The following is a 25,129-nucleotide window of genomic DNA, read 5'->3' as shown; positions in this document are numbered from 1 at the left end:
TTAAGTAGCTTTTCCTGATTATACATTGTACTTTCACCAAATTCTTACTCCATCGCTGTTTGGTCGCTGTTACAGCCACTGAATCACTCCACCTCTCTCACACTGCGGACAGCCTGACCTCGTTATTTCACTCACTTCATTAGGATCAGATAGTTTATGGGTCAAATGCCTCTCCGCGCATGCGCATTGGGGCGTTTCCTGGGGAACTCGGGCAGCGGTTCAGTGGGGTAAAGGTGAGGAACTGCCTCTGAGGGCAACAACACGACCGAAGCGCAATATCTCTGTTGTGCCTGGACGTCAAGCTGAAGTCAACATATCCTGAAGAAGGTGAGCTGGTCCTGACAGGTGCTGTGTCTAAATATAGGAACTGTTCAATCAAGTTAAACCTACTATTAGTTGTTGTTGTTGTTGTTGTTATTCTTGTAGCATTAGCCGATAACGGCAGCCGAGATGAGCTAATTTGTCACAGTTTAATGTTAGTGTTAGGTAGTGTTAGTTTGTTTATTGGAAAACGGTGAAGTCCCTTTGACACAATAATAAACGAGTAAAACTCTTAGTTATCTGCGGAAATTGAGCAGTTGAGCAGTTTGTCTCTGTTTCTGTTGAACTGGGCTGCTGATAGTCAAGTTACACTAACAGCGGATCAACTTCTGTGGTCGTAAACAGACTTTATCAATTAAAATAGCTTTGATACAGTTATCAACACAGCATGGGTATATTTAGAAATGCTTAACAAAACAACTGTGAGATATTAAAACGAAAGACATATTGTTATGTGGTTTTCCTCAAATGCTAACCAGACTGTTCATAGTGATTTTAAAGCTCTTTAACCGGGCAAACAGAGAAACCTCAGCGGAAGTAGCTCAGGCTTTAACATTACTGTTGTTTGGTTTGAATGATTAGTGACTGTATGATGTAGAGCTATACCCAACAATTCTCACGTACGCCAGGAGGTTATGTTTTCACTAGTGTCCCTTTGTTAGTCATCAGGATTATGCAAATAGCTCTGAAGAATGGAAGAACCTCTTAAAGGTATAGATCTGGATCATTTACTACGAATATGATTTTTTTTCTCTCTAAAACGGGGATTCCCCAACCATGGATGCATTATAAGGGGTCCCATAATACGTCCACGTTCCCAACCTGTGGGCCGGGGCCCACTGGTGGGCCGCGAAGGTATTGCAACTGGGCCAACGAATCATATGCACAACAGTACAGTTTTGGTGAAAGGATGTAATTATTAAAAAAAAGAAATCCAAGGGAGTCAATAGACAGATGACGAATTGTTGAGGGACCCCCTCCCCGTTCAATCAAAAAAGGAAAAATTGAGCTTCATCTGCTTTCACTCTAATCCTGAATATTTGATCAGTATCATTACAATGAAAAGTGCTCTGAGAAGTGCTTTGATCAGTATCATTACAATGAAAAGTGGTAGGAAGTTCACCAAAAAAAAAAACATGAACAAAAATTGCTTTTACGTGAGTCTTACCCTGTCATACCAGTGATACGAAACAATGTCAGCCTCAGCTTCATGTCAGTCCAATATTTATTTATTTTACAGGGAGAACAAATGGCCAATCATTTGACAGAGTCTCTGCCAGAGCAGACCTTCCAGTACCAAAACAGCCTGCCTCCCCTGCCTGTGCCATCACTAGAGAGCAGCCTTTCCAAGTACCTGGATTCAGGTAGGATAGTAGCTCTGTGCAACCGGCTGTGTCATAGAATTACTCTGTTTCAGGTTGTAAATGTTTAGCATGCAAAATTCTAATATTTATTAAAACAGACTGTAAATAAGAAAATTTGACAGGACAGTAACTGCTCACTGCTGCTGCTACTGGTCTGTATGTAAATATTTCTACTCCTTTTTAATAAAAACCAAAACCACACTATGGTGTGTGAAACATTACTCTACTATTACTAAACTAAATTTGCCCTTTAGCCTAGAAAAACTTATCTTTGGCTTCAAACTGGTTCCTAGTGGACTTTGCCGATAGCTAAGACAAGAAAATAATCATGTTCTCACTGACCTTGACCCCTCCTGGAAATTGGTGGATCAGAGCAAAAGATGGCCTTGTAAATTTTGGAAAATGAAAGGATGTATTAATGTTGAAATTAAAATGTAACATCAATACTGCAATTAAAATTATGCAGTAGCATGTATCAGTATACCTCAGCTCGTTTGGATCTGACTCCTCAGATCTCTGCTTTTGATTTATACCAAACTTAAAAGGTCTTACATTTTGAATATTATCATCACATGCAAGTGTGTTAGTAAGTGTTATAGTATACATGTATGATCATGTGTTAATGATAACATGATAACTGTATATAAGTATTTTGTACATGTGCATTGGCTGAATAAAAAGACACTGTTTTTACTGCAGAAGATGCTTCATGTTCTCAATGACAAAGAAGTTCTTACTTGACAGTTTAACACTGATGAGTGATTTATTTTGTATTGCCATGTTTTCCATCAGTTCATCCGTTTGCATCAGAGAAAGAGTTTAAGGCTACAGCTGACATTGTGAGGAAATTCCAAGAGGGTGTTGGCAAAGAGCTGCACCAGAAACTACTGCAGAGAGCCAAAACAAAGAGGAATTGGGTGTGTAATTCAGCTGTAAATGTCTTGTTTTTGTCTCACAGTTGTCCTCTTTCGTCCCAGGTGTTTAACTTAGCTGTTGTTTTGTTCCCTAGTTGGAAGAATGGTGGTTAGACACAGCTTATCTGGAGGTCCGCATCCCCTCTCAGCTGAATGTGAACTTTGGTGGCCCAGCACCCTACCTGGAGCACTACTGGCCTCCTGCAGAGGGAATTCATCTGCAGAGGGCCAGTATAAGCACATGGCACACACTACAGTACTGGAACCTGATCCGCACGTAAGACATGCTCACACACATTTTTACAAGCTGTGTTTTTACACAACATCACATAAATATGTTATATTGGATTTTTTTTGTAACTTTGGATGTTTTAGGGAGAGATTGGCTCCTCAAAAAGCTGGCAAAACAGCATTAGATATGGACCAGTTCAGAATGTTGTTCTGCACCTGCAAAGTACCTGGGGTGAAGAAGGACACCATTCGCAACTACTTCAAGACAGGTGGAAAAAACTTGGTTATTATCTCTAACCTTTAGACTCACCTGTATAAACATTAGCCCATTTCCTCTGCTCACATATCACTGTTACATAATGTGCATTTTCGACTGTGTCACAGAGCGTGAGGGTCCATGCCCCTCCCATTTGGTCGTGATGTGTCGTGGACGGATCTTCACATTTGATGCACTCTGTGATGGACAGATCCTCACTCCTCCAGAACTTCTCAGGTAGTTATCAAGTAGAAACAGCCCTCAAGACTAAAATCCCACGATGAAGCTTAGTACCCAAGAGAACAAACCTCCTGTCGAGGGTCCGGGGCCATGGAGTCATTTCCACTGACACTGCTAAGTGAAAGCTGCTAGTCCTCCACTAATAAAACAAAAGAGGGCGCAATATTTACATTATCTTCAGGGGGTGGACAGTGTGTGTTTTCCTCACCAGTGTCTCAGCATCATTTCAGTGAGACAGCAGTTACTTATGACACGCAGCACATCTACTCTCCTAATATGTGGAAATAATCAAGTAACAGTTTAAATAAAAACACTTGACAGTGTAGATCTATTGTGGCACAGAATGTGGCTGATATGAAATGAAATATGACCCCAGCAGACAATTAAAATGATTTTATTGTGGGAAGAATAGAGCAGGCCTGAGGGAACAATAGGAACATCTATAAATAACCAAAATACAATCTATAATTAGTTTGTGGAGGTGGCAGCAGGTGCAGTGTGTCTGTCATTTTCAGGCCCAGGCTGATATTTCAAGAATAGCTTTGACTATGCAGCTGTATAAACAAGTGAATAAATTTTACACCTACAAGATGCACTTAATACAGAATAGAAGCTAAGAACAAGAAAAGTCTTTGGTTTATGAAGAAAAGTAGACAAAGTTTTGATTTTGTGATTTACTAACAATATTTGGGCCGCTGGATGTTGCCGCTGTTGTTCCTGTCTCCATGGGTAGTTTGCCAGATCTTCAATATTGCAGTCATACATAAAATATTATATCTACAGGTCTTGAAAAGTCTAAAGCTTGGTATTCACTTTTCTTAGACAGGCTTTAGGGCTTTTAAGTCTTTGATAATTTAATTTGCAGTATAGGCTGCCAGAAGATAGTATAAACTAAAAGTAAGATAGTTTTAGTAATGAATTGTGCTAAGCTGTTCAATTGCATGTGATCTTAAAGAGTCTTAAATTTAATTTGGCCTGATTGAAAGCACCCACAGTTCAAAGTTACTTTGTTATATTTTGTGTGTATTTGTGTGTGTTCACCTGTGCAGGCAGCTGAGCTATGTGAAGGAGCACTGTGAGAGAGAGCCAGAGGGAGACGGAGTGGCTACTCTCACCTCAGAGGAGAGGACTCGTTGGGCGAAGGTGAGGGAAACCAGGTTTGGAGACATCGCGGTGAACATGGTGTAACACAGAGTGAAAAAGTTCTCACATTACAAAAGCATAACTGAGGATCAGCACTGTCAGCCTTTATCTGTTTACTTTCTCTGCAGGCCAGGGAACATCTAATAAGCATTGATCCACACAATAAGACCATACTGGAGACCATCCAGAGCAGCCTGTTCGTCATATCTCTGGACGAGACGAAACCCTACTCCACTCCAGAGAACTACACAAATGTACTAGCTGCACACATTTGACTTTATTTATGACTTTGTAAGTGTTCTGGCCACAGGAAAAGAGCAGTGCGTCTTATTTTGTGACTTCATAATTCTGAACACAGATGACCCGGGAAGCCCTTACCGGCAACCCTGCCATCCGCTGGGGAGACAAGTCGTACAACTCAATCGTGTTTTCGGATGGCACTTTTGGATCCGTTTGTGATGTGAGTTTGTATGTGTGTCATTCTAGAAACTGATGATGTGTGTGTATATATATAAGACACATTTTGAGATTCAAGATTTCCATGCTGCTCATCTTGGTGTCTTGGATAGATCCTGTCCAAAAGCAAACAATTCTACAGTGCTACAACTTGATTAAAAACAATTAAATTGTTTTGCAGCATGCCCCATATGATGCCATGGTACTGGTGTCAATGTGTTGGTATATTGACCAGCAAATCAAAGCTGCAGAAGGCAAATGGAAGGTAAACATGACTATTTCTTGCTTCTATTCATAAACTTAAATAGTTCTTTATACTGATATTCAAATGTGTCCTTCCACTTTAATGTCCATGCTTTTTAGGGCTCAGACGCAGTTAGATCCATGCCCCTTCCTGAGGAACTGGTGTTTACTGTGGACAAGAAAGTCCGTAGTGACATCAGCCACGCCAAACAGCAATACCTGGACTCGGTGAGCCAGTATTAAACACCAAACTATACTACAAAAAGCCTAATGCAAAAAGACATGTCCATTGTCACAGCTGTTTGATTGTCCACTCTGTCTCTGGTTCTACAGACACAGGATCTGCAGGTTGTGTGTTATGCCTTCACTGCATTTGGGAAAGCAGTCATCAAACAGAAGAAGTTGCATCCTGACACCTTTATTCAACTGGCGATGCAGCTGGCCTTCTACAGAATACACAAAAGGTATGGACCGGTTAAAAATTTGCCCATGCCTTTATTGATATCTGCAGTATATGAAGTGAGTGACCTCTTTCCTGTCTCAGGCCAGGTAGTTGCTATGAGACAGCAATGACTCGCAAGTTCTATCACGGCAGGACGGAAACGATGCGACCCTGCACTCAGGAGGCTGTGAACTGGTGTAAAGCGATGATGGACCCAACATGTGATGTGAGTGTGTATGGCTGTAATAAATCTCACAAAGGAAATAGGTGGATGCAGTCCTTATTTGACATGGTGCATGAACACTTTTCTCTCAGGTTAATGCCAAGAGGAAAGCCATGCTGCTGGCCTTCAATAAACACAACAAACTAATGGCTGAAGCCCAGGAAGGAAAAGGTTTGTTTATTTAACAATCTGATGATATTTCTACATATCACTGTTCAATAGTCAGATAGCTTTCAAAGAAGTTCTCATTATTCCAATAATGGAAATTATTTTTCTTCTATCCTCACTGTGTGTAGGTGTGCAATGAAAATAAACTAAAAACACTAAAAAACACTTTTTACTGGAAACTGTTGTGAAACTGTGAAAACAGTAGAGGATAAAGCACAACAAACTCAAATAGTCATAATTAAAAACCAGAAAAGGATAAAATAACATAAACAAGAGTTAAACCAAAGGTAAAAATCAGAATTAGAGGAAAACTGGATTCTCAAAAGGTATAGAGTAACTGTCAATTTAAGTATTGCACATTGTATCGCTAGTGAAAGACTTGACTACTATTTTTGACTACTAGTAGCAGGACTAGTTTTTACATGTTTGTCCCCATTCTATTTGAATGGTACAATAACTTTGTGTTTTTGATATCAGCTCATGGTATTTTGTGACACTGTTGCCAGGTTTTGACAGGCATCTCCTTGGCCTGTATCTTATCGCCAAAGAGGAGGGACGTCCAACTCCAGAGCTCTTCAATGATCCCCTCTACGCAAAGAGGTACAGTAGACTGTTTTGTAAAACTACTTTTCTGTCCCAACCTGCACAAAGATCTACTTTTAATATATAAATAAATATATGTGTGTGTGTGTGTGTGTGTGTGTGTGTGTGTGTGTATGTGTATGTTAAAAATATTACTGGAGCGAAATGGACATATTGATAAATGGTAAATTTTATAATTTGCAGTGCATTACAGATCGTTTGGAGCAGGCTTAAGACATTGCATCAGATTGAAAAGTTCTTGCCAGGTTGTTCTGTCAGTCTGCAACTGGGTTGTGTTTGTGTCTGTAGTGGTGGAGGTGGAAACTTTGTACTGTCGTCCAGTCTGGTGGGCTACACCACAGTTCTGGGGGCCGTGGCTCCCATGGTGCACCATGGCTATGGCTTCTTCTACCGCATCAGAGACGACAGGTGAGCAGACAAGACATAAACATATTTTCATAAAGCTATTGCCTTCTGAAAACCTTTTGCTCATGATTTCTGTGTGGACTGTTAACACTTAAATTATTACAAAATCCTATAACCTTCTGGCAGAAGAATAATAAAATAAACCATTAAAAGCATCATAAAGAAATCAGTTTTGTATTTTGACAATGCTGTTTTTATTGGCCTGATTTGTACCTGTTGCATTCAGATGATATTCCACAGCATGGTTTAAATTCATCAAGCAGTTAAATGTTTGACATTATGTGCCTCTTCCCTGAAATTTCATTCATTTCATTTTTCTTCCCTCCAGGATTGTGATCTCCATCTCGGCGTGGAAATCCTGCTATCAAACAGATGCTGCGTCACTGTTCAACAACTTCTGTAGCTCCTTGCATGAGATGCTCCACCTGGCCACCACATCCCAGCTATAAGTACCCACACCAAGAGACACAGGAGCTTAATGCAGGCTAATTTACACACTCACCTTTTACCTCTGTCTCTATTTGAACATCAGTGCACATACAGTTCACAAACCCTCAGTTAATAACCGACAGCTGGTGATAGTCATGGTTATTCTTAGCACAGATCAATGCAAAGAATCAGTACCTCTATGTGATATTCACTGATTTTCGCATTTCAAAAAATCAATGAAGCTTTCCATTTCTTGTAGTAAATAAGATTTTTTTCAATGTAAATGGGTGTATATATTTGTCCTGATGATCAGATTTGTACGATTCTAGTATTTGTTAGAATGTTGACAGGTTTATACCACATTTAAGCTGTGCTGATGATGTTTGCTCCCAGTGGGTAACAATTTAACAGAAACCAAGGCTACGTCCACACTACTACGTTTTCATTTTAAAACGCATCACTTCTGCTACCTTTTCGCCTCCCGCCCATACTACTCCGGAGTTTTCAATCCTTGAAAACGCTGCTGGCTCCGTTTTACTTTGGAAACTCCGGGGTTGTGCTGTAGGATGGACGAGCAAAAAGGGAGATTTATGGAAACGATGACATAACACACCGGGTCGCTCCCTGATTGGCTCTTATCAGCCTCGGTTACCAATAGTGAAAACATGAATTCACTCACTTTCTTGTCTGTGCTAGCAGCTGTTGTTCATTGAAATCCTGTATATTAATGCTACAACTGCCTTTTCTTTCCTCTTTTTGTAGTAGCGAATAATCAGTTGAGTACACTTGAGAGTAGACAGTGGGTTTCCTGTTTACACCGGCTCACGCATGCTCAGTGTCCATGAATGGTCATGTTTTGCGTTTTCAGGTGCGGTGGTTTCATTTCGGACACGCTAGTCTGGACGGGAAACATTTTCATTTGAAAACGCCGTTTCAAAAAGTGTGGACGTAGCCTGAGGCTGTTCTAAGGTGGATAATTGTAGAAACCAGAGACCATCTTGTGATGGGATCACACACCAGCCTCGACACCCGGCAACATGTTGACCTCTGACCCATGAGTACTCAGTAGTCATTAGTGCACTATTAGATGACTGCTGGCTGCTATGACTCTTGGCCTTAGACTTTGCTGGTATATAATAAAGGGCATTCCAATAAAACCTACAAAAACTAGGTTGGATAGAAGTTAAATAAGATTGATTGGCCTTGTTTTAGGCTTTGGTCTCGCTGTGAAAATCCACAGAATTATGCAACAACAGTACTCAACTTTTAAAAGCAGGACTGAAATTAAAATTCATTTTTGCTAAGAATTGAGTAAGTATCCTTGGTATTAGTTTTGACTTGTGTACATACATGGTCGAGGTTGTACTTTACAAAAAGAAAAAAATATACATTTTATTTATGTTAATTTGATTAAAATTCAAATTTCAGTTCAGTTTTTAAAAACTTACTGTTGCCTTCCCTTCCACTGAGGTACTGCTCATTGTGTTGCATTACTTCAGTACATCAGTGAAACTGTTGCTTTGCTCATTGTTGCATCTTTCTTTGAACCAAAACCTTAATAACTTGGTCGCTGCACCTTATGGGTTCTGCACACTATGCAGGTTTTTTTTGTTGTGTTTTCACATCATGTTAAAATGGCTTAATATTCACACAGTTGTATATTAGGATGACTAACATCACTGAGCCTTAAAGACCACATTTCTTCTGCATTTAAAGCCTTGCACTAATCTGTAACTGTGATTGTTGACTTTTGTAAATGTCTTTAAAATACCCAAATAGAAAGTAGCTTAATATTTTTAATGCTGATCATAAATGTTGAAAATAGGCACTACATATACGTATGTGACTTTTGAAATGTAGTGAAGTGTCCTACAGTATGAATGCTCTGACAAAGCTGAGAGACTTCCATCCTTTAAATGAATAAATGTTATAATGAGTCAATGGTTCAATAATTGCATATAAAACTTTAATATATAAGCATGTCCTCCAAAAAGGTTAGTAATTCTCTGCATTTACAGAAACAAAGTTGGATTCTTAGTCATCGCAATGTATGAATGTGAAATCACTTCTGCACACCTCTGTGCATTTTCCTAGGTAAAATTGTTCAGGCACTTCAGCTCCATTATTAACTCAGTATGTAGAAAATATTATTAAACTAAACAATCAATAATGTATTCATCAAAAGATTTTCCTAAATACATTTTCTGTAGAACTCAAGTGATTTGTGATGATGATTCCTGTGTCAAAGGCACATACGATGAAATATCATAAATTCAGTGTAATCTTAGCTTTTATCGCTCCGTATTTGTCAAAGGTATTTTGCACTTAACAGTAGGAGCACGAAAAATCAGCAACACTTAGGGTGGTTTGCAAGGTTTGTTTGCATCCAATAGCTCCATCTCAGACAAAAAAATACTGGCCAAAAACGTCCCAGTTTACAACGTACAAACTTGAATGGATCTTTTCTAACAAGGATAAGAACAACGAACACATGAACACGAGAGGGTACAATACACTTTGGCTTTTTTCACAGCAGATGTTTTTTCCTACTCAATATAGGAAAAGGTGTTACTAATAAAATTACGTGTCCCAATAAGTGTACACAGTGAGCCACCGTGGACAATACCAGGACCCTGAAGGTGGTGCAGCTAAATTGAATTATATCATTAATTTTATTTACACCAGTGCTTTTCTGACTGTGACATGACAAAATGTCTTCTGTGAAAAAGAAAAATTAAAAAAATGACAAATAATGAACAGCAGTGCAGAAGTTAGACTTTGGTTTTTGACTTGTTTTAACACGGCCAAACTGCATGATCCAGTGAGCCCACAGCCACAAGATGAAAGGCTGAAATTTTACATCTCCAAAACAAGCCAGGATGCAGTCAGCACATCCACTCCCCGACTGTCTCACTGAAGCTGCTCAGTCTGCACAGGCACAAAGGCACAGGTGTTTAATCCAGCCTTGGAAACGTAAAGCCTAAAAATAATCAGTGTAGTATTGCTCCCTGTGTCCTCTCATTCCCTCCCGTGGCCCATCTGTGTGGTGACCAACATGTGGTAGACTCCTTTCTTGGCCAGCAGCTGTTGATGTGTTCCCTCTTCGACCACAACGCCTTTCTGCAAGACAGCGATGCGGTCTGCGTTTTGGATGGTGGACAGACGGTGGGCCACCACGATACACGTCCTCCCCTTACTGGCCTGGTCCAGCGCCTCCTGCACCACCTGCAGAGAGAGCAAGACAACGGTGACACTTTACTTGTTTCTGCTTTAACAAGTAATTTGATACAAGTGAAGTTTCAGCAAACTAATGCATTTTTGTTTTTGTAAACCCCCTCTTCTTGCTCATCGGTCTTACTGGTGCTAGCATCATTTGGGGGAAGGAGTCACTCACCTTCTCGCTTTCAGTGTCGAGTGCGGAGGTGGCTTCGTCCAGCAGCAACAGTTTAGGGTTGCGCAGGATGGCTCGGGCTATGGCTATGCGCTGCTTCTGTCCACCTGACAGCTGCGTTCCCTTGTCACCTGCCTGAGTGTTGTACCTCTGCTCATGCAAACAGAGAGAGACAGAGAGAGGCCATGTAATGGTGCTACTGTAGGTTACCAAAATACAGACAGAAGGATCCTATAATCCACACATCTCTGAAATTTCCTAGGAAGTCTCCTGGAAAGTAATGGAAACTAAAGACACAGGTCTGAAACTGTTTCACTGTGATTGATTTAGTTGAGTTCATAAGCGGTTCAATTCAGAGTAAACATTCATCATGGACTAATTTAGTCATTGAAACCTTATTCTACATACAGTATATGTTGAATTGTAAACAGACCCAATGTAGCTACATTATTTCACCTATAATTAGAACCAAATAACAAATTTCATTCCAAAAACTTCCTAGTAAATTATTAACAGCATGTCCTGTGGGATATTCAGAGTAACATGGACAATTCTTCTGAAAAGACAGATCTCTCTTGAAATCCTGAATGTCATTTTTTTAATGCTGTGAGCACCACGACCCCTGTTGTATAGAGACATCCCAGAGACAGATATCTCTCAACCTGGACAAATACAGCCAAACTGCTGTTGTTTTTAGTGTGGATGAAACATGGAAACTCTTTGTTGCATTTGTTGCTGTTGTACAATCACTGGCATGTGGACAAACACCATACCACCATATTTTTTGTGAGACAAAGGTGGCCTTGAGGTGTTGTAAAGATAATAACTGATATGAATATGAAAAAGAAATGTGGTAATAAAAAAAAAAAAAAAGCCTGTTCATTTGATTTTTAGCTTAGTCATCACTGACAATAGAGCATTGATGAAACACCAGGGCAGCACAGTGGTTATACCTGTGGCAGGCTGTCGATGAAGTTGTGAATGTTGGCCGCTTTAGCCGCTGCCTCTATCTCCTCCATGGTTACAGTGCGGCTGTTGTCTCCATAGGCGATGTTTTCAGCTAAACTGCAGTCGAACAGCACAGGCTCCTGGGATACGATGCCTATCTGGGATCTCAACCAGTGGATATTCAAGTCTTTTACATTAACGCTGTCCAGCACCTGAAGGAGTAAATAGCACCAGAATTATTATTGCAGAAGTGGTTCAGCTTGATTGTTTTTTTGGTTTTTTTTGACTGACTTCTATTTATCTGATTACGTCCGACATTTTGTCACCTGTTAGCATTATTGGCTCTGCTTTTCTCTCTATCTCCTTCTGCGGGGAATATCTAGCTCTTACGCTGCTAAGTATCCCACTATGTCGACCAGCTCACCACTAACTTTGTCTGCCTGTTGTTTGGTGCTGAGAAGGTAGTGTGCAGAGGGGTTTTTAAGGCATTTCTGCTGAAAATAGGTGCCCCTTAGGTTAAAATAAGTGGCCTCAGTTTAATTAGAGTATTGAGACTGAACCAAAACAAAAACAATGAGCTGAAATATGCTTAAATGCTCTGTAGAGCTGAGGGGAACTGCAGAGAAGGATAATAATGTGAGTTCGTCACTGAGAGAAACCCCTTTCATATACATGTCATCTTGTGACCCATTGTTGATTTAAAAATACTGATCATTTATTTCATTGAATGACTTCAGATTTTTTTTCTTCCTGAAGAGTAGCCAAAGAAAGTAGTCATAACACTATTGTGATAACATGGGAGACCACGAGATATTCTGTCCGCTCCCGCAGGACTTTCAGCAAATGGACTGTCAGTAATCCCATCATGATAAAATGAACTGGTTAGTGTTATCTAGATAAAAACACACACGCTACACAGGCCTCATCATGCCTCTAGGTCCCTGTCTCATCAGTACAGTGCAATAAAGCAGCCATAAACATTCTGGGCAGCTAACTATTAGCTAAGTGACAGTGGGTGAAGAGGCATGGGCGTGTGTTTGTCTTCTCACCACTCTCCCTTCTCTGGGGTCGTAGAATCTCTCCAGCAGCTGGATAATGGTGCTCTTTCCACAGCCGCTGCTCCCCACCAAGGCCAGCGTCTCTCCCTTCCTCACCTTCAGATTCAGCCCTTGGAGGATGGGCAGGTCGGCTCGTGAGGGGTAGTTGAATTTAACATGCTCAAGCTGCACGTTACCATCAAATTTGTCCTGGAGTTTTGGGCGAGACAGAGGAGTGATACGTCAGCATGTGCATAAAGAGCTGTACTGGAACTATTGTGTTTGGCGTGTGGTGCTCTGTGTTACGTACTGGTGCCTCCCCTTGCTGTGAAAGATTATCAATGGCGGGCTCTCTGTTCATCAGCATCATGAGGTGGGAGGCTGACAACTTGGCCTTAGCATAGTTTGGAGCGAAGGAGTTGGCCTCTCCTACAGCCATGGCACCGTACAGAACAGCCGAAATAACACTGGGAGAGGAAGTCAAATGAATTACATAAGCACCAGTTTTACCTTCCATATTTAAGAGTCGGTGGAGTGTTAAATGAGATTGCATAAGGCTAAGCTAACATGAGGCAATGACATCTTAACCTTTGTGTGTACAGTGTGTTTGTAGATGTGGGTATGTTTAATGGACCACTGTCACTCTGTATTTACCCAAGTCACCCTTCTCACTTCAGTTTGCACAAGTGAGATGATTAACTAGCTGATGTGTTTACACCTTTAAAAAAACAATAAATATCAAAGATGCACAGGACATCATCATAATGTAATGTCATATAATCGGACTTGTGGACTATTTCATATGCTGTCAAACTTTCATCAGCTGTGTTTTTTTTTCTTTTACTCTCTTTTTTTAATGAAGCCAAACTGCATAGATTAGCTAGTGAGAAGACACAGATCAGATTTGCTTTCAAATTTTAGCCACCTAACATTCCCATTACGTTACGCTTAGCCCGCCTCCAGGTTAGATTGAACATTTTTTAAACATGGCTCTAGAGACGCAATGCTGCTCTGCTGGACCATCAGTTTGAATTACAATAATTGCATAGATTGCCTTAAAATTTTGTACAGACGTCCCCAGAGGATGAATCCTACTGACTTTTCACCTGGTACCACCAACAGGTCAAAGTTTTCACTTATCCTGTTAAATATCTAAATACCTCCACATGGATTGGCACAAGATTTGTGCAGACATTCATGTTTCCCGTTGGATGAGTCTTGTTTCAACACTGATGACATATATCTATATATATTAGATATATATATATATATATATATCTAATATATATTATTGTATGATTATATCAAATAGACATGTGATGGTTTACACTGCCAGTGTAAAGGTTTGTATAAAATGCTACAGGGGTTGAGGAGGTAATATTTCTGTGTTTTATAGTTTTATGGTCGGTCAGAAGCTTGAGGTGTAATGAACTTTGGACTATCTATTTGTGTGATAGGTGGCTCCTCCCAACAACGACAATGAATTACATTACCGTACTAAAACGTGTACAGGTACAGGTTACTTGTGTGACCATGTTCTCTGGATTGAGAGTGGCTTCTCACATGCCTCAGGCCAGGGTAATGATTAAAAGCCAAATAAACAGCCTCTCCTCCCAGCAGGAATATTTTTGGTCTGATGTTATCTACTGTAACCTATCAGTGCACACAAACTGCTATTGGGCATCATCTCTGTCATAAACTAAAACTTGTTCTGACATGTTAATGCACTGATTAAGAGACAGGACAATGTTTACTCACAGGAATACCCCCTCAACATCCATCCTTCCCTCCTTGATGAGCCAAGCTCCAAATCGGAAACAGCCTGCATAAGCAAAGTAGATCATGGCCTGGGAGAAGGAAAACGTAAGACCATACACGTGGGCCTTTTTCTGGGAGTTCCTGTACAGAGAGTGAGAGAAAGGTGGGAGACCACTCTTCAAATTAATCAAATGGGATAAAATACATTTATAATTTAATTTAAAGCAATTTCATATATGTATCCCATGGAGATGGTGAATCTGTGTGGTTAAAATAATGTCACTTCTCGTACTTATATGGCACTCTGAGGTTTTCCTGGTACAAAGACTCAAACTTGGGTTCTCTGTTGAGAGAGGCGACAGTACGGATATTCTCGATGGCCTCTGTAGCAATCTGCAGAGACACAACACAGTGTTTCAACAAACGGCAATAAAAGAAAACTGCGTGCGAGTCTTACTCTGGCACTGAATCCTCACCTTTCCAGCCTTCTCCAGCTCCTTCTTGTCTTCGGCAGCGTGTCCGGTGAGCAGCTTCATCTCCGCAGCTCCAGCCACTGCCATGATGGGCACCACAGCCAGGATGAGCAGGGTCAACTCCCAGCCGTACACAAAGGAGATGATCACACTGGTGCCCATGTTGGAAAAGTTCTGGGCCAGTGTAGCCATACGTACTCCTGTAGCCTGAGGGAATGAGAAAGATGGGGAACAAAGCAGAGAACATGATCACTGATTTCATTAGACGTTTGGTGGTGGCAGCCTTTGGTAAATAGCTTTGTTTGTTGTGTGTGTACAACCGCTGCTGAGACTTACCCCTTGTACTTGGGCAGCATCTGTGGCCAGTCTCGTAGTGAGTGCTCCAACACTGTTTTTGGGGTCATCATACCAACCGAGGTCCTACAAAAATGAAATCATATTACAACCTCTGGATTATTAATAATACAAAACCGGCGCACCTAATTTCAGTTTGTTGCACGCACCTGTCTCATCATGGACTTAAAAGCTCCGAGTCTCAGTTTTAGGGTCAGAATCTCTCCAGATTTACCAAAACAGTAACCCTGTAAAAAACATTTACAGACAGAAGACATTAGCACACCTGGACATTGACATGAATGTTTGTAACTAACTGTCAAATCACCTGCATGTGTTTATCCTGCAACACTGTCATCTGTCTAAAGCATGCGTGTGTGCAGGTGATACTCTCGTAATATCATACATATCAACAATTCCACTTTTTTTTTTTAAAACTAGTATTAGGTCAGAAATAAAATTAAAGTAATTTTTTGTATTAGACACATATGGTTAGGTTCAACAGTTTAGTTCAACGTTTAGGGACTAGTGTTTATTTGCTCTGTAGGGAGTTAGATGAGAAGATTGATACCACTCCCATGTCTATCCAGTAAATATTTAGCAACAGCCAGAAGCCAGTTAGCTTAGCTTAGCACAAAGACTGGAAACAGAGGGAAACAGCTAGCCTGGTTGCATCATACAAACATGTGAGTGGTATCAATCTTCTCATCTAACTCTCAGTAAGAAAGCAAATAAGCTTGTTTTCCAAAATGTAAAACTATTCCTTTGAGGCCAGTGAACACAGCTGGGAAATTAGTGTGAGTCAACATGCATGCGTCTGTGTGTATATACGTGCCTACCTGTAGAAACATGGTGACAAAGGATACTCCTCCAATAGCAACAAACATGAGGGAAAAGAATGTGGATTTTTGCCTGACCACCTCTTTATCTTGCTCCACAAACACCTGAGAAGGAAAAGGGACTAGTGTTTATTAAAAAAAAAAACACCCAACTTGTAGCGGTCTACAAAATCCGACAAATATTGTACCTGGTGTGAGACATTAAAATAAGCTTTATGGCACACAGATACTAAGAGTAACCTACAGTGATGATCTTGGAGAAGATGACAGCGAACAGTGGCTGCATTACTCCGTTGATGATGGCACAGATGGTCCCCACTACAATGTACGGCCACTCAGAAGTATTGAGACGCATCACTTTAAGGAACGAAACCGGGGGAACACTTTCATCCTGCAGAAAGCGGGAGAAAGAGCTGAGTCACATCTCCTAAATATTACAAAGTCTGTTTGTTCCAATGAGATCTTGTACCACAGCTCACTTCTTCTGTCTTGTCCTCGTCATATTTGAACTTTTCTTTCTCCTCTTTCTCTCCCTCTGAGGCAGTCATGGACGAGCCTCTCGTGGACTTCCTTCTGTACAGAGAGGACTGAGAGAAGGACTTGACTAATGGGCTCTTCTCATCTGCAGACGGCTCATGTTCTGCCTCCTCCCCCTCCTCGATTTTCTGAAAGGTCTGTGGAGGGAGAGAGGGGAGGAAACCACAAACACAAACACCGTCAAGGACAGACCATTTTGAATCTGCACAGTTCCCCATTGAATTCCAGTCCAACCTGATTATGTGTCAAATGGTGTGTGTGTATGTTACCTGCATGGTGACCAGTGTGTGGTAGACTCCCTGTTTTTCCATCAGCTGGCTGTGAGTCCCCAGCTCTACAACTTCACCTGTCTGGAAACCAGCGATGACATCAGCGTTTCTGATGGTTGAGAGGCGGTGAGCCACAACTATGGTGGTACGACCCAGTCGGACCTGCATACAAAGATATGTGCCTGAGTCAAGAAGGAAATTATGTACATAACACCTTTTTTGCAATTGGCAGGTTCTAATATTAGTGTGTTAGCTGTACTTACCTGCATCAGTGTCAAAGTGTAAAGAAACCTCCGAAACTGTGAATGAGGCAGAGCATGTGACTGTGTGTTTGTACCTTGTCGAGCGCTGACTGCACAATGGTCTCACTCTCAGCATCAAGAGCAGATGTGGCTTCATCCAGCAGAAGGATTTTAGGGTTGCGGACCAGAGCTCGAGCAATCGCAATCCTCTGCTTCTGTCCCCCACTCATCTGAGTCCCTCTGTCTCCAACCTGCGTCTCAAACTTCTGCTCAATGATAAGAGTCTCAGTATTAGCAAGTGGTGAACAGAGTTCTTGATAAGCACAAACAAGAGGGAGCCATAACTACATTCGTACATCGGGAAGGTTCATAATGAAGTCATAAGCGTTAGCCTCCCTGGCTGCTTGTTTGATCTCCTGCTCCGTCACATCAGGTCGGCCATATCTGATGTTCTCAGCGATGGTGGTGGCAAAGAGGATGGGCTCCTGGCTCACCACTCCGATCATCTCCCTCAGGTAGCGGATGTTAAGAGAGCGGATGTCGTGACCGTCAATACAAACCTACAACGAGACGCAGTACCTAATTTAAGTCACACAGCCTTGCATATTTGAAACATTATCTCCTTATCTTCTCGTTAACGGAACAGTTTCATATTTTGGGAATTACCCTTATTCAGTTTCTTGCAGCTCATTGTGTCCATTTACTGTAAGGCATCATACTACTATTGTCCCATGGTTCATTTACTATAATTTCCGTATGCTTTATATTGACATAATATTCACAGTTCACAGCAGCTTTAAGTCTCTACAAGCTTACTTTCATACTGCTGTAAAATGAATGGACACCAATGGCTTTAAAGCAGGAAAAAACGATGGTGCGTTTTGAGAACTATCCAACAGTGACACAGTGTATATATGAGGTGCAGTAAATGGGTGGAAACAGACACTTTATCACTCACTTTATGTGATATTTGCTCCTATAAAATTACCAAAAGCAAAACAAGGAAAATAAAAAAAATCAAACAAATCAACTAAAACAATTAGAGACCTTAAAGGGGAACTCCACTGATTTTATGATATTTTATGTTGACAGGTGTTGGGGAGCACCACTGCATGTGCGAACAAAGTTCTATAAAGCCTTTTATGGCTTTATAGCAATCAACTGCGATCCCTGGTTTTTTAAACTGTCCATCGGTGTTATTGGAGTGCAATGCTAAATCAGTTGAGCACTCTTTTCAGTCAGTTAAAAAAATGAAGTGCTTCAGAGGTATCACTTACAGATCCTTCCTGAGGATCGTAGAATCTCTGCAGCAGCTGGATCGTGGTGCTTTTACCACAGCCGCTGCTGCCCACTAAGGCAATGGTCTGTCCGCTCTTCACGCTCAGAGACATGTCATTTAATATCTACAAGTGATAACAGTATCAGTTATGACAGTTGACACATAATTAGGTTGCTTTTTAATACAGTTTGATGTAATATAGTGTAATGTCTGTAGGTGTCTGTTGGGCACGTACTTTGATGTCCGGTCTCGAGGGGTAGCTGAAGTGAATGTTCTTGAACTCTATGTTTCCTCTGATGAAGTCAGGCTTGAAGCCGGCCTCCGAATAGCTGTCGATAATCGGGTTCTGTGGAGACAAGAGTCAATCATATTTCACTTTCTTCTAAAACTCAGCTCTCTCCTTGTGTGTTGGTTTGGCCACAGTGAGATAAAGGACCTGATTCTTATCATAACCTCAAACAGACAATGGGAGGAAGGCTGTTAGCCCTAAAGCTTAGGGTGAGCGTATTTAACAAGGCTAATGTTTATTTCCACAGCTCTTTGTGTTTTCACTGCTTCTCTCAGTGAACGAACACACATAAACACACATGTTCGTTATTCTCTCTCAAACTCTGACAAAGGTTGAGCTCCATGTTGACACAGAATTTGAGACTGTTTTATGTCTCTGTTGAAGGCCTCACCCTGCAGCATTTCAGACTGGACAGTAAAGTTTCACGTCACAAAGTAATTCACATTCAAAGACAAAGGCACAACACAATATGAAAGCCATAAATAAGTTACAGATCAAAATAAATATGTAAGCCAAGGTGTCCGCGGTGTCCAAAGATCTTAAGTCCACTAGGAAAAGGAATCATGACCTCAAAGGTCTCCTGCAGGTTTGAGCTTGGAGTGCGGAGTAGCTAAGAGCCCTGAGAAGAGATTTCATACTTTTTCAGTTTTGCTCAAGGCTGTGTGAATGCTAATTTGTGTTCATGTGCAAACAGATGTACTACTTAGTCATTAGTAGCATCCTGTCTTGTGTTTATAACTGGGGTATAACTAATTTGAGTGTGTTGTCCTAGTGAAATACTAACAGGTGCACTGTAAGCTAAACACAGGCCTTTCCCTGAATAGCTAGAGGCAAGACTGGTTATGCTACATGTTTATGCAAGTATAGAGACCACTTAAAATGACACAGATGTCAGTTCCATGACAAAGAAGCCTCTGTACATTGTACAGTGTGTTACAGTAGTGCAATATTAAAAACTTACATATATTTTAATCTCATGTTATTATTATATTATATTATATATCAAGTTGAAATTATTTTCAGTAAATGAGTTTAATTCAGTCAGTGGAAGTAGATTTAGAGTTAGTTCAGGAAGGGGAGAGCTACAGCTGTGCAATATCAACCAAATGACCTGCAATCCTCATTCACGCAGCAGGGCCTCCAATTAGAGCAAAATCCAACATCTCATTACTGACTCCAGGTTGTCGGCTGCATCAAAGCGACTTCCCACAGTGCCAGAGTACAGCGGTACATGTTAGTAATACAAACTGACAACTGTCCAGCAGCAAAGAGATCTTTAAAAAAATCACTGGTATTTTCTGCGGACATGAGGATGTTTTGGGTAGCAAGTGTTGCATTCCTTACATGATCAATAATGCTGTACACTTTATGTGCAGCTCCACGGGCGCTGGCAAAAGTCTGGATGTTGGGAGAGGTCTGTCCCACCGTAAACGCTCCAATAAGCACAACGAAGAACACCTGAAGACACACACACACACACACACACACACACACACACACACACACACACACACACACACACACACACAAACACATATCAGTGTTAGCTGCACCAAACTCCTTTTTCAGAGTCTTCTTTAATTTCAAAGGGGGAAATAATTAGAGATTCAGTCACAGTGTGTTTACTCACAGTAAGAACAGTCCCAATGGTGTACTCCCTATTCAGGACGAGTGTACTGCCGTACCAGAAGGCCAGAGCATAGGACAGGTAGATCATCAAGAAGGTGAAGCCCATGGCAATGTTAGCAGAGAGTGCCTTCTTTATTCCCATTCTCTTTGCATCCTCTAAGTTTTTATGATATCTGAGGTGCAACACACACACAAGCAAAGTTAGGATTAAACATATTGTACCACTGAAATTAGATTGCCATGACAACAGGGCCCTTTGGCAAAGACAAATGTAACGTTCGCGTCTGTAGAAATTCAATATTTTTTATGGGTTTTATTCAGTTGCAGCATTTGGCTGTGCTTTTTCATGGGACTATAATCACTTTAGAGAGCAATATTTAGTTTCCCTGCAGAGATGTTGTTCTAGTTTAGTAGGAAATAAGCACATTCATTCCTCCTCTTTCCTTCACAGTTGTACATTATTAACATTTATTTATAATTTTAGGGCTACTCTTTGGATTTGGATATTCCAGCAGTGTGATTTAACTGTGTTTTACCCCATCCGCATCCAACTGTTATTTGTTTACTATTAATCCATTAACCTTTTTTAATATAATTTCTGCTTCTCTTGGTTTTTAATGCCTGTACTTTTTGCATTTCATCTTCTGTGAAACACATTATATTCCATCCACATTGTATGAAATGTGATATACAAATAAATAATAATAATACTTATGATTATACCCACAGATTTATGTATAACTGAAAAACTGAATATTTTTCTCACCTTTCGAGGGAACCTGAACCTGTTTTAATGTGACAGTACAGGTGCAGTTCAGGTGCAAATACACCCACACATTATGCTATATCACACAGTGTACACACCTCTTGATCTCTCTGTCCTGACCACTGAAGGCAAACACTGTCCTGATGGCAGAGAGCACCTCCTCTGCCACAGCTCCAGCTTTGGCATATGCAGTCTGCTCTTTACTAGTGAAGGAGGCCAGCACCTATTCACACGAGAAGGACATGATATTATTAAGATCGCCTGCAGAGGCCTGTGTCCTTATGACCAACATCAAAATAAATGGTTAGTAAGAGACAGGCAGAAATAAGGACAAAGACAATGTGAGCTTACCTTGCTGAAAAGTGCAGCTGAAATGCCCAGTGCAGGGCTCACAGCCAGGATGACAAGAGTGAGCTTCCAGCCTTTGATGAAGCCGATGATGAAGGATGAGATGAAGGTGGTGAAGGCCTGGATCAGCATCCCAGCCTTGTCGCCAATACCCTCTTGGATCTTATACACATCACTACACATGCAAAGTATAAACATTTCCACCAATGATCCTCAACATTTATGAATTATGAATGGAACAAGCACATGTGGTTTCGCTGTCACCCACTCTGTGAGACGTGTGTTGAGCTCTCCCGTCTCGTTGACATCGAACCAGCCGATGTCCTGCTGCATGATACGGTGGAAAAACAACTTGCGGATGCGTTTGACCTGCCGCCCGGCTGCCAGTGTCCAGAAGGACACCTGCAGGTAGGCTGCCACCAGCACGACAGCCCCCATGATGGAGTAGTAGATGGCAAAGCTGGGAAAGGAGAAAGATTGTGACACAGATGACTTTAAAACTTGATCTGCTTTGGCCTGAGGAAAACTGTAATCTCTGTAGTAAAGCTGCTGCATCTCAAATTTTGATTTTGATTGAAATTGTCTGACCTTCATGCAGTTATTATGAAACTCTACAAACATAATAAACATGACCATCAACATTAAAACAGAGTTATATCTAACATTTTGCTCTGTTTGTGCTGAGCATATGAAGCCTTACACTTTCATGTCTTCTTGCAGGGTGTTGTTACTTTGTGGGTAGGTGAAATCTGAAGACACAAGGTAACGAAATACATCGTTAAAGGGCATTATATTGCTTCTTAATTATTTATTTCAGTCACTGTAATTAACGTGTGCCAATGCCTGTAACTGAAAACTCACTGGGGCTGCTGGTGTTGATCTGGGACATTACAGAGTCCATTACAAAGCTGTCTGTCATGTCCCCAAACACGACGCACATGAGAGGAAGCACTACCCCGTTGATCATGGCCATGACCGTCCCAACGAGGATCATCACAATGTCCCAGCTGTCGGCAAACCTGAACTACACACACATAAAAGAGAGAGTGTGGAGAGAGAGAGCAGCAGAAATCAGTATCTGTGTCTGGTGGATGCACCTGATCATTTTCTGGGTGTGAGAATTTTGAATTATGAAATCAGAACAGGAAAAAACTTGAAACTCTAAGCAGCTATTATATTGCCACAGCAGGGGACTGGTGGAGTCCACCCAAACAACAGGAGGATGTGCCGCACTCGCATCCTCCCTCAGCGCTTCCCCTTTTACTTCACACACATTCACACAAACCTTGATGCACACACACTTTGCTGTTATGCTTGTAAAATCCTACCTCTTACATAACTACTGACATCAGTCTTTACCCTTTAACTTCAGGCTAATCTCAAAGACACCTCCTGTTTTCTGTTCTTTGCGCACGCACACACACACACGCACACACACACACACACACACACACACACACACACACACACACACACACACATATACAAATATATACATTCAGCACATGCCGCTTCTGTTGCACTTTATAGCAATGTAAAACAGTGGAAATAATTAGACTGTAGAAAGTGAATGATTAAGCTACATTAACTGCTTTGAAAGCATAATGACTCACACACACATACACACATACACACACTTTCCTGAGAGAAAGAGATCACAGTGTGATGTCTGAGCTTACCACAGCAATGGGGCCGACCATGGGCAGCTTCTCCACTTGTTCTTTCTCCTTCTTCTTAGACTTTTTGCCATTCTTCTTGCTCTCACTAGACGAGTCATTGTTAAAAAAGCACGATGTCAAATATAAAGTCTAAATTCTTTTTTTTTTTCGTAAGAGAATAACTGAGACACCTGAAAGAAGTACCCAAATCTTAAACTTAAGTAAAAGTACAGAAGTATTAATATCCAAATATACTATATACAAGTACCATCAATTTGAGTTATTATTTTTTATTTTATTATTATTTTTTAAAAGGGAGCACTGAATTATATCACACCTGTTACATCTGACAAACACAATGGTGCTTCACAATAAAAAAAAAACATTTAAAAACCAGTTAAAATGTGGTGGAGCAGAGAGTACGATATTTCCCTATGAAATGCAGAAGAGGAGAAAGTAGTGCTCAAGTACAAGTACCTCAAACTACACTTTAGTACAGTACTTGAGTAAATGAGTCTAAATTCTAAATTTAGTCTAAATTATTTTTTTTTTCATAAGAGAATAACTGAGACACCTGAAAGAAGTACCCAGATCTTAAACTAAAGTAAAAGTACAGAAGTATTAATATCCAAATACACTATATCCAAGTACCATCAATTTGAGTTATTATTTTTATTTTATTTTTTTGAAAAAGGGAGCATTGAATTATATCACACCTGTTACATGTGACAAACACAATGGTGCTTCACGGCAAAAAAAAAAACAAAAAAAAAAAACATTTAGGACAAATATATTTACCTTAAATCCCCATTTTGTTCGCGTTTGCCTGTGGAAAGCATTTCCATCTCGCCCTTCACATCCATGTCTGGATCCTGTCAGAGCCAGAAAAACCTGTTCACATTTCTCAGTTAAATCTAAACTGCTCACAAACGTATTTCTTGAAATAAAACCTCAGAGGAAAAAATGACTTATTCACACGCTCAAACACCCTATGAGGCCAGGCTGGTGGACTCCATCAGCGGTTAAAGTGCATCACCAGGGTAAACATGGTCATGACATACACGGGCAGGGGTATTATTTAAAAATAGACCAGGAGAGAGATAGAGATAGATCGGAAATAGCCTCAAAGCCAGGTGAAGGCTCACCGTTTCTCTGCTGTTGCTCCTCCAGACCCCTCTCACTCTGCCGGACTTGTTTTCGGACAGAGGCGCAGATCAAACGCACACAGACGCAGTCCGGTCCGTCCTTCCTCGCCCTCCTCCTCCTCCTCCTCCTCCTCCCCGCCCCTCTCCCCCTCCTCCCCTCTCCCCACCTCACGTTGCCTCCTGTCAGCTACGCTGTGACGGGACGAGCCTGAGCCAGACTGCGGGTCCCGGCGGTCGCCCTCTTCTGGCCTCAGACGGTTCACTGGAAACTGACTGGAAAATGTGAGTCTGCGAGTTTTGTGTCCGGGGTGTGGCTGAGGATTCTGGGTGCAAGGGGTCTGTGCACAGGGCCCGCCGTCTGAAATGAGTGGTAATGTTTTTTCTAGTGTGAGTCTGATGAAGCTCAGTTACCTCAAAATGAAAACCGGACAAAATAACAAGAAAGAGGCACAGACTGCCTCCTATCCATTATGTCACAGTACAGCCTTTCAGGATGCAGGAAATCAAGAGAATATTACGGAAATATCACAAATTGTAGAGAGGAAGGGGATTTACAGGTATTTAAAAGTGGATACTATTTTTCATTTTAAAAATTAAAATATGTTTTCTCAAAACTTTCCAAATAATGTTGTAAGTATAATTATGAAACAGATAAAGAATTCAGATCTTTATTAGATACTATACTACTACTACTACCATTAGGTACTGTCTCAGGTCTGTGCAAGATGTTGATTCACTCCTCTGAATCTC

At 41.0% G+C, this 25,129-nt stretch overlaps 2 protein-coding genes across 2 annotated transcripts; one reads left to right on the top strand and one right to left on the bottom strand.

The window, feature by feature from the left end:
- Positions 1-198: 198 nt before the first annotated feature.
- crot (carnitine O-octanoyltransferase) lies at positions 199-9,379 on the top strand. Its single transcript, XM_071468442.1, has 17 exons — positions 199-327; positions 1,562-1,685; positions 2,478-2,602; positions 2,695-2,876; positions 2,975-3,099; positions 3,215-3,323; positions 4,376-4,469; positions 4,598-4,723; positions 4,828-4,929; positions 5,107-5,190; positions 5,289-5,396; positions 5,502-5,632; positions 5,713-5,836; positions 5,926-6,004; positions 6,508-6,601; positions 6,893-7,012; positions 7,338-9,379. Exons 2-17 carry the CDS (start codon positions 1,571-1,573, stop codon positions 7,456-7,458), a joined length of 1,839 nt encoding a protein of 612 aa, XP_071324543.1. The 5' UTR covers positions 199-327; positions 1,562-1,570; the 3' UTR covers positions 7,459-9,379.
- Positions 9,380-9,382: 3 nt separating this feature from the next.
- abcb4 (ATP-binding cassette, sub-family B (MDR/TAP), member 4) lies at positions 9,383-24,511 on the bottom strand. The gene is made up of 28 exons (XM_071468441.1): positions 24,380-24,511; positions 24,033-24,106; positions 23,256-23,340; positions 22,438-22,600; positions 22,277-22,325; positions 21,845-22,036; positions 21,580-21,751; positions 21,327-21,451; positions 20,464-20,635; positions 20,178-20,291; positions 18,780-18,890; positions 18,543-18,668; positions 17,622-17,825; positions 17,361-17,531; positions 17,024-17,185; positions 16,697-16,891; positions 16,462-16,608; positions 16,218-16,322; positions 15,549-15,626; positions 15,382-15,465; positions 15,049-15,252; positions 14,865-14,965; positions 14,573-14,713; positions 13,125-13,281; positions 12,827-13,024; positions 11,783-11,989; positions 10,833-10,979; positions 9,383-10,663 (listed from the first exon to the last, which is right to left on the bottom strand). The coding sequence occupies exons 2-28, from the start codon at positions 24,095-24,097 to the stop codon at positions 10,457-10,459; spliced, it is 3,882 nt and encodes a 1,293-aa protein (XP_071324542.1). The 5' UTR covers positions 24,098-24,106; positions 24,380-24,511; the 3' UTR covers positions 9,383-10,456.
- Between the last annotated feature and the right edge of the window lie 618 nt (positions 24,512-25,129).

The sequence above is a fragment of the Trachinotus anak genome, unplaced genomic scaffold (genome assembly GCF_046630095.1).
Source record: "Trachinotus anak isolate AG129_WGS33_773 ecotype Australia unplaced genomic scaffold, CSIRO_AGI_Tana_v1 ptg000032l, whole genome shotgun sequence".
NCBI classification, from domain to species: domain Eukaryota; kingdom Metazoa; phylum Chordata; class Actinopteri; order Carangiformes; family Carangidae; genus Trachinotus; species Trachinotus anak.
The sequence above is the reverse complement of the archived record's forward strand: the minus strand, read 5'-3'. Positions and strand labels throughout refer to the sequence as shown.

Coding starts and splice junctions, on each gene's coding strand:
- crot (XM_071468442.1), top strand. CDS start 1,571: ATGGCCAATCATTTGACAGAGTCTCTGCCAGAGCAGACCTTCCAGTAC. Junction 5,397..5,501: donor AACAGCAATACCTGGACTCG/GTGAGCCAGTAT, acceptor CTGGTTCTACAG/ACACAGGATCTGCAGGTTGT. Junction 6,602..6,892: donor GATCCCCTCTACGCAAAGAG/GTACAGTAGACT, acceptor TTGTGTCTGTAG/TGGTGGAGGTGGAAACTTTG.
- abcb4 (XM_071468441.1), bottom strand. CDS start 24,097: ATGGATGTGAAGGGCGAGATGGAAATGCTTTCCACAGGCAAACGCGAA. Junction 16,609..16,696: donor ACGAGGACAAGACAGAAGAA/GTGAGCTGTGGT, acceptor CGCTTTCTGCAG/GATGAAAGTGTTCCCCCGGT. Junction 15,627..16,217: donor TTGTCACCATGTTTCTACAG/GTAGGCACGTAT, acceptor TGTTTTTTACAG/GGTTACTGTTTTGGTAAATC.